The 15,225-nt window shown below is 42.8% G+C and overlaps 2 protein-coding genes across 2 annotated transcripts; one reads left to right on the plus strand and one right to left on the minus strand.

The window, feature by feature from the left end:
- Positions 1-1,486: 1,486 nt before the first annotated feature.
- On the minus strand, positions 1,487-5,278 carry crybb1l2 (crystallin, beta B1, like 2). Its single transcript, XM_071916311.2, has 5 exons — positions 5,183-5,278; positions 4,379-4,497; positions 3,578-3,710; positions 2,675-2,817; positions 1,487-1,658 (listed from the first exon to the last, which is right to left on the minus strand). Exons 1-5 carry the CDS (start codon positions 5,276-5,278, stop codon positions 1,487-1,489), a joined length of 663 nt encoding a protein of 220 aa, XP_071772412.1.
- A 4,898-nt stretch (positions 5,279-10,176) lies between these two features.
- LOC139925080 (beta-crystallin A1) lies at positions 10,177-14,880 on the plus strand. The gene is made up of 6 exons (XM_071916310.1): positions 10,177-10,259; positions 10,690-10,765; positions 10,862-10,980; positions 12,853-12,994; positions 13,303-13,445; positions 14,524-14,880. The coding sequence occupies exons 2-6, from the start codon at positions 10,691-10,693 to the stop codon at positions 14,669-14,671; spliced, it is 627 nt and encodes a 208-aa protein (XP_071772411.1). The 5' UTR covers positions 10,177-10,259; position 10,690; the 3' UTR covers positions 14,672-14,880.
- Positions 14,881-15,225: the final 345 nt, after the last annotated feature.

Genomic DNA, 15,225 nt, shown 5'->3' on the forward strand with positions numbered 1-15,225 from the left:
CAAAATTTCAAAACATAATCTGGTGTTTTAGACAAACACACTGAATGCTTTCAGTGGCTTCAGAATGTTGAGTGGATTCAGAATGTTGATCCAGTGTGTTTCCCTTCTGTGCAAATCAAATCTGTCCTTCTGCACTACAAATTATGTCGAGCGCTAAAGACATGAGTTGAATGGGAATAGAAATCACAAACTGTCTCAAGGTGAAGCCTACTCTGACAACAAAGCCACTGAGCTGGTTGATCCTTGAAGTTATAAATATTGTATTAGTTAACAAAGTACAGTTTGCGTATTAAAGGAGAAAGCATCAGCACATCATTTTTTTTTTTTAAAGTCACACCCCTTAGGCTACATTTTTCCCAAATAAGGCAACATAAATTAGCAGTGTCATTCCGACTTTTTTGAATGAAGGTGTACCTAAAATTTACACATTTAAAAAAGAAGTGCTTTTGTAATATCTGCGTTGCAAATACCAAACAATGAGATTTAACAAACTTGACTTGGCATTTCAGAGAATTATAATAGCTTTCTAAATCACAATTAGTAGTTTAGTTTAGCTTAGTTTAGTTTAGTTTAGTTTAGTTTGGTTTGGTTTGGTTTGGTTTGGTTTAGTTTAGTTTAGTTTGGTTTGGTTTGGTTTGGTTTGGTTTAGTTTAGCTTGTTTTCTTAGTTTCTTTCTTGAGGAAGACACTGGACCCCTAACTACTCACTCAGGATTAGAGCATCCACAAAAATCCTTAAAACATCATAAGCATGTGTGAATGAAAGAACCAGTCATTTCAAATGGAGCAGGATGAGAGAGCGTTTATTGGGGTTCAGGGTTGATGTGGCGTCAGGATCTGAGTACAGTAAACAGGAGAGAGCGCAGTGGACCGCCAACCTAAAATCTCTGTCTGGTTGTGGCTTCCTCCTCTCTCAGATCCCCCACCACACAAACACACACAAACTCACACTGGTGCCACACCCAAAATCAGTCTACTAATGGGCTGACTGAGGGTTGAAGAGAGGCAGAGGATGGTGAGATGAAGAAGAGGAAATGTGTGAGGGGGAGAAAAGGATGGAGGGGAGGATGGGAAGTGGGGGGTGGGGGTGGGGGGCTGACAAACAGAGACGGTGAGAGAGTGAGAACAAAATTGGAGAGAGAACGTTTATTATCATCAGACCCAGTCTCGACGGTCTGTCAGTCGTTTCCTATTCATTTAATAATAACTTTTGGGTCATCGTCTTCTGATCATCACTAGATTACAATGTGTCAACAACTAGAGGGCGTTCAAAAGAAATGAAATTAAAAAACTCTAAATATCTTCCCCTCCATCCCGCGCTCGAACCGGCAAGAGATTTCGGGACAGAGGAGGGAAAATTACACCCTCTCCCTCCTCCTCTCCTTCTTCGCCCTCACTCCTCCTCCTCCTGCTCCTGCTCCATCTCTCTGCTCGCCCTCACCCTCCATCTCTCCGCCGCTCCCTCTCTTCCTCGCCCTCGCTGGATTTCACTTGGCGGACATGGTGTAGCAGCCATGGGGATGCCACTGCATGTCGCGGATGCGCCTCATGGACTGCATCTGGGGGCAGCGGGCGCCGTACTCATTGAAATGCCTGTACTCGCCCTTCTCCAGCAGGTACTGGCTGCCGCGGTAGCCGGGGAACTGGTAACCCACCCAACTGGAGAGAGAGAGAGAGAGAGAAAGGAGGAGGAGGGGGGAGGAGAAGAGAATTTACATTTTGAGAGAAAGTGAGAATGAATGGAGTGATTACAGGAGGAAAAAGGTGATTGAACAGAGAGAGAATAAAGAGAGGAGGGAAAATAAAGTATGTGGAGCAGAGAGAAAGACAAAAAAAAACCATGAGATAAGATTGAGCAGAATGAAAGACCAGCAGGAGTGAGAGAGAGAGAAAGATGAGGCGGGGAGAAAGCTGGGATACAGGAGGATGAACACCCTCCAACAAATTAAGGTATCGATCTGTTTGTCGTGCTTTCAGGCTGCCAAACCGCAGACCCTTCTCTCGGGTTGTTTGTTTCAGCTCTTTCCTCCCAAGCACCGGGGAGAGTTACAAATGAAGTAATCACAGTGTCTGCTGCTGCCACGCACAGACACAGATATACTACTGTGCTGCTGACGTTCGTGACACCCTTGGCTAGCTGCCGATGAGAAACAAAAAAAAAAAAAAAGGCTCTATTCTAAAACTCCTTTCCAGACAAACAGCTAGAGCACTCACACAGCCTGCTAATGACTACACTGCCGTTTTTCTGAGGTTGAGAATGACGTCTTGAATCTGGGAATTGTCTCAGACAGGCAGAGTCACATGGAGCTGAACTTTATAGATCCATCCATTAGTAAATCCTGGAGTATTTACAGAAATGTTGGGTGTTGACCCTGTTGAAAAAATGTGTCTTGTGTGTATTCCCTATCAGAAACGACATATGGAGCAATGATTAGAGCAGTAGGCTATAATTGAGGTCCTGCTCCATAGGCGGCTACAGGAAAGCCCCAGGTGTTTCTTCTTGATCGTTAAAAGAGGCAAAGAAATGCTTGTATTGTGTTGCCACGCGTCTCGAAAGCTCTATGTAGGCAAATATCCCCATTAAGTGCTTCCTATGTGTCAGTCTGAGCTGTTTTCCGGTGGTGTGACAGCGCCGTGGGTGTGTGTTTGCGGTCGTGGTAACGGCTGCCACTCACGTTCCGCAGCTGACCATGATGCTGCCCACTCTGTCGGTGAAGCCGTAGGAGAACAGGCTGGGGACGTCGTCGTCCATGATCTCCATCTTACGGCCCTTGAACTCTCCGACCTCGTACAGGCAGATCTTGTGCTTCTCGGGATCCTGGAAGACAGAGGGGAAAGAAAACGAGGGGAGGAGAGGAGTTAGAATAAGGATAGATACAAGGGTGGAAGTAACTAATTACATTTACTCCTGTTACTGTAATTGAGTCCCGTTTTTGTGTACTTTTTTGAGTATTTTTCAGTGATCAGTCAGTGACTTTACTTTTACTTAAGTACATTTTTGCTGAAGTGTTGTACTCAGCTACATTTTCTCCATAAGCAGCTGAAACTGGATCAACGTAAGTTGGCCAATTGTGAAGCGATTCGCAGTAATTGGTCAGTCAGCAAAGAAGAGAAGAGTAATCTGGCTGTATTTGTTTGTACACTAATTTGTACTGTAATTTCTAATTTTTCCAATTAAAAGACTGTAGTTTGAACTCTGTCCTCTCATCTTTTTATAATTTCATGGAAAAGATCACATCTAACAAAGTTCTTATTTCTAAGTAACTCAGTACTTATGAGTTTTTTAAATCAGCTACTTTTTACTTTTACTTAAGTAGATTTTTACACCAGTTTTTTTACCTCTAGTTAAGTACATTTTTAGCAAGGTAACAGTACTTCTACTTGAGTAGGATTTTTTACTACTCTTTCCACCACTGGAATGATAGAAGATGAAGAAAAAGAGAGCTACCCACTGTGGGGAATGTTTTAGCTAGATGAATGAATGATAGATGAGTGGATGGATAAAAGCCACCAAAGCCAGGAATACATTTTTTTTCCATTTGCAGTCAGACAGTCAGACAGAGGAACAGAGCGTTTACCATGCGGACGGGCCTGAAGGACAGCAGGTAGTCGTTCTTCTGGCAGTTGCTCCAGGAGTCCCAGCGGGGATACTCGCCCTTCTCCAGGATAAACATCTCACCACAGAAGTTCATCTGCTCATAGCCCACAAAGCTGCGGAGGGGGAAAGGTCAGGAGGAGCGGGGAGGGGGGGGCGAGGAAGAGAAGGAGGAGGTGAGATAAGGAGAGAGGAGGGAGGAAGAGTAGGGTTTAGGGAACGAGAATTTCACCCCCGCAAAGCTCAGAATAGGATGCATGGTGATTGCATTGCTTTAAGTGTAAAGAGCAAGGGGATTATTTTATATGCAGTATGGTGGTAACACATCGCCTGTATGCCTTATCCCATGTCTTTATTCTCCTTCCTTCTTTCTTTCTGCTCTAATTTGCTCTTAACTTGAAAAAAAACCATTCCATCCATACCATCTCCATTTCTCCTTAGTTCTTATATTTATTTATTTTCCTTGCGCCTCTCTCTTACATGATCATTATATGTTCACAGGAATATTGTCATGGCAGTATGTCTCTGTCCATCACAGTCGTTGCTGCTGGTTGCTTGTTATGTTGGTGTTCTAGCAATTGAAGTTTACTCTACTGTTGCGCTCATTGGTAGTCACTCTGGATTAAAGCATCAGCTAAATGCCTAAAATGTGTGAAATGTAAAATGTAACTCACAGCAAATGAGTGTGTGTGTGAGTGTGTGTAGTGTGGGTGCATTGCTTGCACATGTGTGTGTGTGTGTGTGTGTGTGTGTGTGTGTGTACGTGCATCTATGGGCTACTTACGGTCCACAGTCGACACGCAGGGAGCGCACCCTGTCCATGCCCATGTCACACACGTTCATACACTCGGCGTTGATCTCGATACAACGGCCCTGGAAGTTCTCCTGGTCGAACACACACATCTGGAAGGACGGGGGGGGGGGAGGAATGGAGGTTAACGTGATGGAGAAGGATTAGTAAACAAAGATAGACGGAGAATGAGAAAGGAGCAAGGTTTAGGGCGACAGCAGTGACAGTGAGAGGAAAGGGAGGGAATGAGGGATTTGGAGGAAGGAGGAGAAAGCAGGAGGAGGGGGGAACAGATGACTACAGAGTCATAGTAGTAGCACAGAGGTGGATTCAGCAGCAAAGGGTGAGTGGGATGTTGGAGGAAAGCAGAGAGTGGAACAAAGGGAGGAGAAAGGGAGCGATCAAAGGAAAAGAAGCGTGCAAACAAGACAGAGAGAGAGAGGGAGAGAAGAGAGAGCGAAGGGAAGCGACTGTGTTGTTGTCACAGCTTTCTCCACAGAGGCTGAACTCTGAGAAGCCTTACATGGTCTGGTTCTTTTTTCTTTCTTTCTTTTCTTTTTTTTTTTTTTTACATGGTCTTGTTCTGTCACTTCTAGTTGTCCACCGCCCCCTCACATAGCTATGGAAACTAGCAGCTGCTGGATGACAGACATCAGCCCAGTAGGTAAAGTGTTAGTGTGAGGCCAGCTGCATAACAAGGTGTCAAGGTGTGAGATGACTGTATAATATGTGTGAATGCTTCTTTTTCTGAGTATGCATTGTGTGTGTGTGTGTGTGTGTGTGTGTGTGTGTGTATACCTTGTAGGACATCATGCCCATCTCAGACCTCTTAGACTGAGCAGCCTTCCCGTCAGTCTGGGAAGCAGCCTTGGATTTCTCTCCTCCAGCAGACATGATGACTGGAATGATGAACGAATGGAGAAGAGAAGAGAAGAATAGAGAAGAGAAAAGAAGAGAAGAGAAGAGCAGAGAAGAAGAGAGAAGAGAAGAGAAGAGAAGAGAAGAGAAGAGAAGAGAAGAGAAGAGAAGAGAAGAGAAGAGAAGCGAAGCTGTATTAACACTGTAGCACTAACAAAGCTCAAATTCAGTCCAAACTGCACCACACAAATTCCTATCCTGTCACCTGATCTTCCTCACACTGATAGTTAAAGCATCAAACTAGAGCACAAAATAATCCCCCTCGTCTTTTGAAGTCCCCGCTACAAAAGGAAATAAAGAATCCGACTAAACGGCTGTCATTCTTTGCAAAGCACCAAAAACCAAAGCGTCTTTTATATCCATAAATCCTGAGTTTCAATGGACAGCAGTATCTCATCGCAGTTACAAAAAGAGTTTGTCGGTAGCTTGAAACTAGCTGAAGTTTTCAAAAAAAACATTTCAATTTGGAATTCAAAAGGAGCATTTCCGACTCGTACACCCAGCAATGTCGGTGCTGCGTTTCTGGAACCAATGCGATTACATTTGAGTTTCCAAAGACATCAAACATTAGCCGTAGCATAATTTATATAAAGAATAATCCCTAATGTATAAGTAAAATACACCTATGCGTGATAGGTGCTGTTCTTTTATTGATATTACATTACATAACAGGAATGACCTTTGTGTCATCCTTTTGCTGTAGCTGTAATCTACTCCCTATTTCACTCTTCTCTACACCTGTTGTTTCTCCCTCTCTTTCTCTCTCTCGCTCCTCTTTCTCCCCCCCTCTCCCTCTCCCTCCCCCTTCTCTTTTTTTCTGTCTATATGTTGTTTGTCCACTGTCTTACCTGTGGCAGTGTGTGCGTACAGGAGTAGACTCGGGGCTGAGACTGGTGGTCTGTGTGTGAGTGCGCTGGGCCCCTCTGGGCTTTTATATGCTGGCGCCCAGAGAGAGGGGATTATACACACAGAAACAAACTCGCTGAGCCCACAGCCCCCACAGAATAGAAATACCCCCATCATCAAAGAGAGAGAGGGAGGCAGAGAGAGAGACAGAGAGAGAGAGAGAGAGTGGCAAAGAGAGAGAGAGGCAAAGAGAGAGGGGCAGAGACACTAAGGTAAGGCCGAAAGTGAAGGAGAGAGAGACTTGAAGAGGGGGAGAGAAAAGAGAGTAAGAGAGAAGGAAAGAGAGAGGAGAGAGAGAGGGAGATAAAGAGAGAGAGAGAGAGAGAATGAGTATGAGTATGAGAGACAGGGGAGACAGAGGAAAGAGAGAGAGACCCAGAGAGGAGTATAAAGATTTGATTTGATTTGAGAAATAGAAAGAGACATGATGAACTAAAATCCCATGTATATTAGCAGGTTTAGGTTTACTTAAAACAATTATTTCCATTGCGATCCTCGAAAGAAGACAAAATAAAATTAACTTGACGCGCAACACAAAACACAATTAAAACACAATCAGCTGTTCGTCCTCGGCACTCATGATTTATATCAGGCTCTGTGATCATGTCACGAATCCGTGAACTGAATGAATGTGTTTGTGTCTGTCTCCTTGGACACGTTTTGAACTGAGCAACACAGCTACTATAAAGCAGTTTAGAGAGAGTATAGTGAGACAATTACACTGTTTCAACACTGGCTGAGAAATGTAAAGTTATTCTAGCTTCATCGGTAGCATTTCATACTACCTGACACTGTTGAATCTACCTATAAAGTGTTTTCTAGGCCCTATAACATCAACATCGGTTTCATAATAGTGAAAAGCTGGCCAGGTTCACACTTTAGAGCCAAAATGATTCACTCTTATTCCCTCAACAATGTAGCGCTCTAATCAAGAGGCGCTGAGGCAAATAATAACAAGAAAAGCAATAAGCCGAGAGAAGCAATAACCTCAGTGTAATGCCACTGGGTGAACAAAGAGGTTAAGAGTGTGCTTGGACGACGTTTTGAATCTAAGTTCATCGCTGCGGGAGAAAGCTATTTAATTAAAGCCTTCCACTTTTCTCGTATGGGCGGTAAGATATTATGACGGGTGTAGCTGCAGGAGCATTGCTGTTACGTATTTCAAAGTACGGACAAGGGAAGAAGCAAACTGTAACGCCAAACATGACACATGGCACGTGTGGGTCACATGGTGTATGACATCAAGGGTCAAGTGAGCAGGCATGCTGACGAAGGCCAGGAAGGGAGGGGGGGTGATACAGATGTGGGTGATACAGATGTGGGTGATAGCTTCCAAGAAACGAAAAACTCCAATACGTTCTAGGAGAAAAAAAGGAGTGTGCCACTACTGCAGCCAAATACATCTCAGCCCGTCATCGTCTCAGGCAAGAGAACCGATGACAACGTAAAAAAAGAAAAATGTGTGTGCAACACTGTTTGAGAATGTATGTATTTAGATAAATTGGTTGACTGTTTATTGTTGTATTTACTAATTTAATGACACATTAAAGTTATTCATTCATTAGATTGATTACTGTCATTTTAATTTGATTTTGTTAACTTTGCTTTGGCAATAAGTACTTTGGTATTTCATGCCAATAAAGCACCTTGAATTGAATTGATACAGACCACTGAGTTTCCACAGGCTGTTGCACCAACCAACAACATGACTGAAAACTGCAGCAATCCATCCATCACTCCGTCAGTCCATCCATCTATCTGTTTATCCATCAATAAATCAGCCCATTTGTAAGAGATAAGACTGCAGATGTGAAAGTGCCCGTGAAGTTAAACAGTTTCAGGAAACTCTGCCTTGATTAAGTACAGTTAGTGTGCCATATAAAAACACCATGAAACAAACAATAAAATGCACCTGAGAGCAATGCTCATCAATGTGAGAAATGAATTTGTGAATGAATCTCTCTCTCTCTCTCCATTAATTAATACTGCACCCCTAGGAGTCATTAGGCTCTTATAAGATAACCCATAATGCCACATGGATGAGACAGTCCCAATTAGTAAGTAAGAAAGACTTAGTTTATGTATCACTTTTCAAAGTCGTTTACAAAGAGAAATAAAACAAAAGGCAAGTTGAAAACAAACAGAAATTTAAAAACAAAAGAGCACAGAACATAAAATGCAGGCAAGTAGTACAACAGTCAGTTGAGACATGATTATAAATTATATAAAACACTGTAAAATTAAAATCAATAAAATGCCAGTTTAAAAAAATAGGATTTAAGAAGTGATTTAAAATGGGAAACTGAATCTGCCGATCGAACACATAGGCGGAGGTGATACCAAAGGGTTGGAGCCAAGACTGAAAAGTTTTTAGTTTGGACCGAAGGACAAGTAAAGTCCTTGGTCTGAGGGAGGAGCCAGGCCCCGCTATGCTTTAAATGTAATAAAAGTGTATAAACGCGCATGTGTGTGTGTGTGTGTGTGTGTGGATGCACACACACGTGTTAGTCGAGTTGGGGGAACTTGGTCCCAGCTGCCTCACACGCTCTGGTTCAAAGGTCAAGGGTCAGGTGAGGCAAGGGGTAGTGATGGGTGGTGGCATGTTGTCATGGCAACTGTGGCCCATTGTCACACAGGGAGGTGTGTGTGTGGGGGGGGGGGAGTATTGTATCACGCCTACAGTATAGTTACATTATCAAAATCATATCACTGTAAAAGACTGCTGGGGCGCTGACAAAGCTTGAAAATTTGTATTATCCTCTGTGGATTTGACACAGTTGCAAGTCCATAGGCTTTCAAAATGGCCTTTTCACTTATGAAATGTGTATTTATGTTTTATTTATTGCTGTTCAAATTTGTCTTAGTATTATATTCTTTTTTCTTCATTTGTTTTTTCTCAAGATTTATTATCCTCAAAATCACTTTGTAACACTGTTTTAAGAATTGTTCTTTATTTATTACTATTATTAGTAGTAGTAGTAATAGCAGCAGTAGTAGCAGTAATAGTAGTAGTAGTAGTAGTATAATCGTTATCAGTATTATTATAATTATTATTATTGCTAGATCCCAATTTGCTCGACTTTTGTGATATTCAAACGCTCCCCAGATGGCACAGATGGCCAAATCCTTCTCATTCTCTGCCTATAGCCCGGGCCTTTGTTGCGCTATACGATGGCACTGCTGACCTATACGAATAGACCAACAACAGCTCCCCATTCACTGCCACCTCCCTCTGTGCTGTATATGATCTGCTGAGTCGACAGGCCGCATAGGGTTACACGGCGAAACAAAAAGAGACAGGAGAGAGAGAGAGTGAGAGAAAAAAAAACTGGGTGGCAAGCACGCTGGCGCGCACACAGGATGTTTTACGCACAAACATTGGACACACGGACGCGCGGGCCGTTCACTCTCAGCAGCGTCAAACTAGTCACAGTTAGCCAGACCGATACCGGAAAGCAGGCGATTTTGCCTTCAAAATAAAAGTGTAATATTTGTTACTGTTGAAAATAATAAAAAATAATAACAAACAACATTTTAAAAAATAATAATGAAGTATTTGGTGTATATATCAATTTAAATAGTATTCAGTTTCAGTTGAATCATTATACTATACATGGGATGTAAAATGATTATATTGTGGTAAAGAATGCCTTGTTATCTGGTGAATTTAAGGCTAAAAATAAAATTTGATGACTTAAACACAAATACATGATTCCTGGATGACTGTATTCTTTATTTTCACTTTGGTACTTATAATAAATCAAAATAACGTTCCAACATACATTGGGCTACAGTCGTGAAGGAGAGCTTTTATTTTGAAAATAAAATTGACCGGAAGTGTCGCCTTATCATTCTGGCGAGCTTGACACGTGACACTGTCGCTGTGCTCATAATTGTTTATGCGCTGTGTGGAGACACGTGCACGCGCCCGGTGGACAAGCGCGGACCGAGCGTGGACGCCGGTATAAAACAGAAGCGCCAGAATGTCACAAAAGTCTATGTAAAGAGGATTGGTGCGTGACGAGCGGTAAGGAGAGTGGAGAGCAGCCAGGTAAGCTCAGCGGGGAACGGGGAAACGGTGCGGGACTACTTGACTGTTACAGAACTTTCCCACGGGATGGATTTACCGGAGGAAATGCTTATTGTGGCCGGGGAAGGTTTTGGGTATATTTTAGTTTATATTAGGCTGTATGAATATTTTAATAATATTAATCCAAGTTGTGAAATTTTGACATTTTGACATTAACAACTCAACTCTTGACATTATTGGCCTACTCATTAAAAATTCATATTATAACTTAATTAATTTTTATTTTATTTTAATTTTTTTTTTCTTATGGTGTTATACCCTAAATTTAGTAATAAAGGCCTCTGGTTTATGTAGTTTATACAATTTAACTCTGTTTAGACCTCTTCTCTGATCCTCTTGTTCTCTCTCTCTCTCTCTCTCTCTCTCTCTCTCTCTCTCTCTCTCTCTCTAGAATGAATAGAGCCACTAAAACCCACATGACCTCATCCATGTTCTTCCCTAGCATGGGAATGGCCCCTTTCTACAAGGTGAATTCACACACACATACACACACACACCACACACACACATATACACACACATGGACACGCCTTCACACGCCTCCTCTGTGCTCCTGTGTGCAGGTGTGCGTGTTTGAGCAGGAGCACTTCCAGGGCCGGTGTCAGGAGTTCACCTCCGAGTGCTGCAACATTCACGACTGCGGCCTGGACAACATCCGCTCCATCCGAGTGGAGAGTGGAGCGTGAGTCACACCCCCCCCTGTACGCCTGCAAGTCTGTGTGGACGGCTGTATGAGTATGTTAGTGAGTGTGTGTGTTTGTGAGAGAGAGAGAGAGAGAGAGAGAGAGAGAGATACCAGGAATAGACCAGGTGCGTAAAGCATGTAAACCCTCAGGTCACTGACTCGCTCTCACAGTGCATTGTGTACACAGCATAGGTGTGAGGGTGGGTGGGTGGAGGGGTGGGGGGGTAGGTGGTTGGGGGCAGTGGGTCGCCCCTGCCCTTTTTTGTCCTAGTGGCCCTTTTCAGACTGAAACACCCAGATAGAGTTTGTAAAGGGGCATCGCTAACACCGATCACCTGAGGAGCGATAAGCTAAAAAAGAGCAGGTAACCTTTATATACCGCAGTATTTCCACTACATGTAGGCTGGTCAAACCTGCTGCACATGCCTTAACTGTTGAGTGTTTTCATCCTCTCTGTAAAATCACACGGCTCTTGCTTCCTTCTCTCATCCAATGTGTGCGGAAAAAAAACATCAAGCTTCTTTGGATGAAAAAACAGACAAAATTCAGAGAGATTCCAAACTGCACTGAGAAACAACTATCAGGGGCTGTAAACGTAATTTCAAACTCAGGCCAAAATCCGTTCCTTTTCTCTAATTTTCACACTGTTAACTGTATGATTACTTTTGGTCTGAATATCGGCCATAGTATCAATAAAGTGATTCTCAAAATGCTTCTTCTCTTTCAGCAGCCTAGTGCAGTTTCACTTGGAATTCTTCAAGGCCTCAAAAAGAGTTTGTCTCTTATAAATATAACAGTGCAAGTTGTGGATTAAGGTGGAAATTTCAATTTATGAATATTAACACTAGCTATTTTGTATAAACCAAGTAACTGAAGTGCTTGCTTATCTAGTATAGATACATGTTTTTAATTAGTTGCTGGAAAATTGAAATGGAAACTATCTTGCTAAACAAAGAAACTATTTTTGGCAAGGTCCTATTTGATATTTCAGAGTTGTTTAATTTCAAATTGTATTTAATTTTATACCTGTAATTTTTATATTTGATCACATAATCTGGGTGAGAGATGATACATGCAAGATTATAACATTTTCTGCCTTGAAAGGATACATATGTACATGCCACTGTCCAAACCTCAGTAACAGTAAAGGAGTTTCCGCTTTAGAGAATTTTGCCCCTGTCCCTTTCAGAGTCAGTGAACGCCACTGGGACCCGGTATTTTCTCCTCCACTTACTCTCTGTGAAAATTGGAAAGGACATATCACTGTTGTTGTGTGAAAACCTTGTAACTCCAATTTTGGTGATTCTCATGTTGTAAATTCAACCGAAGGATTACATGCTCCTCTATGGGTTGAGAACATTTTCTGATCCATTGGGTTTATGAAACCCTTTCAAAGCCAACTGAATAAATTCAAAAATGCTGTTTCAGCTTGACCGCCAAGCATATTTGAATTTTGAACAAAGCTGTATTTCTTAGTTCATGAAAAGTTGACATTTAGGAGATTTAGGTTTTAAAAGAGTTTTATTAAAAAAAAAAAAAAGAAATGATACATCCATTTTGAAAAAACGTTATCTAATGTTAACTGCTCATCTTTCTTTCTTAGCAATCGTTTTATAAGACTACGAGTCACATTTTGTAAACACTGGATGTCTCATTTTGGAATGAAACATGCTGATATTTGGGCATTTTGCACTGTGGGACTATTATATCAAAAACTATTACATCAAAACAGCACATCTTTATGCACCTGGCCCATCATTGTTGCTTGTGACCACTAGAGGGACAAATCTGGTTCAATCTGAATTTGGACATCACCATGTATCATTTCACTCCGCCATGTTGACCCTGTCCCCCCTTCCCTCTGTCCAGCTGGGTTGGTTTCGAGCACCATGACTTCCAGGGCCAGCAGTTCATCCTGGAGAGGGGCGAGTACCCCCACTGGGACGCCTACAGCGGCTCCCTGTCCTACCACATGGAGCGCCTCATGTCCCTGCGCCCCATCTACTGTGCCGTGAGTACCTGCGGTGGGGGGATGGAGGGGTGAAGGGGTGGAGGGGGCGGTGGTGTGTGGAGAGAAGTGGGAGAAAGAGCAAGAAAGAAAGTACGGAGGAGAGAAGATAGTGAGTGGCAGAACGACAGAAGGAGGGAGCGGATCAAATGAGTGAGCCGTACAGCGAGCTCAAAAATAGAAATATTGTGGAACGTCTTCTCTCTGCGTTCGTCTGTCTGACAGTCTAACTCTTCCTCCCTCTCCCTCTGCACCCCTCCCTCCCTCCCTCCCCCTCTCCCTCCCCCTCTCCCTCCCCCCACCTCCCCCAGTCTCACCCTAGCAGCCGTATGACAATCTACGAGAGAGAGAACTTCATGGGCCGCTGTGCGGAGGTGTGTGACGACTACCCCTCCCTGCAGGCCATGGGCTGGTGCATGCCTGAGGTGGGCTCCATGCACGTGCAGTGCGGAGCGTAAGTCAACACACAGTCATTCTTATACCACTCATACCAGTTCAGGCAATTTTAGGAAACGGATTACCATCCCAAGCGTTCTTATGTTTGATAATCTGCCATTTCTGTTTCTTTGTCATTCAAAAATAATCAATCCTAGAGTAGGATTTATGACAATGGGAGAAGAAAGTATACTTTGCAGTCCCATATCTTCTTTCAACTTATGTATTGCCATTCTATCTTTAGTCAATAATGGTCCCTTGGACTTTACTTCTGTCTAATAAGGGATCCATAACCTGAGTGAAGTCCCCAGCTAAAATGATATGTCCCTCCATGTCCCCTAAAATGTTATTCACCTCATGAAAGAAATGCAGGTCTTCCTTATTAGGTGCACAGATGTTGCATATGCCATTTCATTTTCTTAAATAATTTTTCCCAGTTTACTTCTGAAAACAAGTCGTCCTCAACCCTGATTTACACACTTTATAACTACTATGATGTGTACAACTTCACTGCTAAGGTGCTGCCACTCCATGTGTCTTTTATTTTCTTTCTATTTTTTATGCCTGCATCTGTTTTTTATCCTCTCTCTTCACCTCCTTCATTTCTCACGAACCAATCGAGTATTCAGACACATCTGGAAATTGGCTCCATGCACTACAAAACCAAAGCCCTTCATTTTTATCTCTGAAATGTCTTTAATTTCTCCATTGCATAAACATTAACTATCCATTAAAAATAACATAGCTTTTAAAAAAGTAAGGCTTACTATCGTGGGTGTTTAAGGGATTTTTTCATGGGATTTTTTATACCTTTTATTCATGGTTGACAGGGTTATTAATGAGTTAATAAGGGAAAGTTCCTTTCTCCCTGAATTTTTCATTATATCTGAATGTGAAAAATGAAGGGGGTGTTTCAGGGGGTTTATGGATTCTCCTGCATTAGTAACGCCCTTAACTAATTTTAAAGGGGATTTTGCATGAATTAAGGGGTGAATTAATGTAAAATAATGTACATCTAAGGTTATTTTAAGGGATTAGCGGTTCGCAGTGATGTGAAGTAACCCATGAGATTCAAGCTTCACTCTGTCTCTCTCCAGCTTCGTGTGCTATGAGTACCCCGGCTACAGAGGCCAGCAGTACATCATGGAGTGCGAGAGGCACAGCGGAGACTACCAGCACTGGAGGAACTGGGGCTCCCACTGTCAGACCCCCAAGATCCAGTCCATCAGACGCATCCAGCACTAAGACGGGACGGCTCAGGACCGGCGGGGGGCGACAGAGCGTCCATCTGGGTTTACGCTTAACGTCTGGATGCTGAGGCTTAGGACGAGAGCCTGGACTTGGGTTTGGTTCTGGGTTTTGGGCTCGCCTCATCACTCAGAACCATAACCACAACGCCTACCCAAGCCTTAAACACTTTACACTCGTCAGTCCCACAGCATCTACTTCTTCATCTTGATCCTCTTTTATTCTCTGTTGGATAGCTCACAGAGTATTTCTTTTTAGTACGACAAATAAAATTCAGATTCAGCGCATGAGAAGTCGTTTTCATAATTCCTGTGTGAATGCGTGTGGCGAGAGAATGGCTGCCGTTTACAGTTCAGGGCATCTATGAGTGAACAAAGGGGCATTAGTCCGCTAGCAGAAATCATTTCAGAGGAGAGAGAACAAAAGAGAAGAGGATGTGAGATGTGAGAGAGAGGGAGAAGGAAAGGTTACCGAGCAATAAACCCACGCTGACCTCAAACAGGTGCAATGTCATGTTTGCAATTCAACTTTGTGCGTGTGACCTTTCACTT

Source organism: Centroberyx gerrardi, chromosome 3, assembly GCF_048128805.1.
Source record: "Centroberyx gerrardi isolate f3 chromosome 3, fCenGer3.hap1.cur.20231027, whole genome shotgun sequence".
Lineage (NCBI taxonomy): Eukaryota > Metazoa > Chordata > Actinopteri > Beryciformes > Berycidae > Centroberyx > Centroberyx gerrardi.

Excerpts from the sequence above, each read along its gene's own strand:
- crybb1l2 (XM_071916311.2), bottom strand. The coding sequence starts at position 5,278 with ATGTCTGCTGGAGGAGAGAAATCCAAGGCTGCTTCCCAGACTGACGGG. Across the intron at positions 4,498-5,182 it reads TGGGCATGATGTCCTACAAG|ATGTGTGTGTTCGACCAGGA; the intron begins GTATACACACAC and ends CCGTCCTTCCAG. Across the intron at positions 3,711-4,378 it reads CTGCGTGTCGACTGTGGACC|CTTTGTGGGCTATGAGCAGA; the intron begins GTAAGTAGCCCA and ends CCCCCTCCGCAG.
- LOC139925080 (XM_071916310.1), top strand. The coding sequence starts at position 10,691 with ATGAATAGAGCCACTAAAACCCACATGACCTCATCCATGTTCTTCCCT. Across the intron at positions 12,995-13,302 it reads TGCGCCCCATCTACTGTGCC|TCTCACCCTAGCAGCCGTAT; the intron begins GTGAGTACCTGC and ends CACCTCCCCCAG. Across the intron at positions 13,446-14,523 it reads ATGCACGTGCAGTGCGGAGC|CTTCGTGTGCTATGAGTACC; the intron begins GTAAGTCAACAC and ends GTCTCTCTCCAG.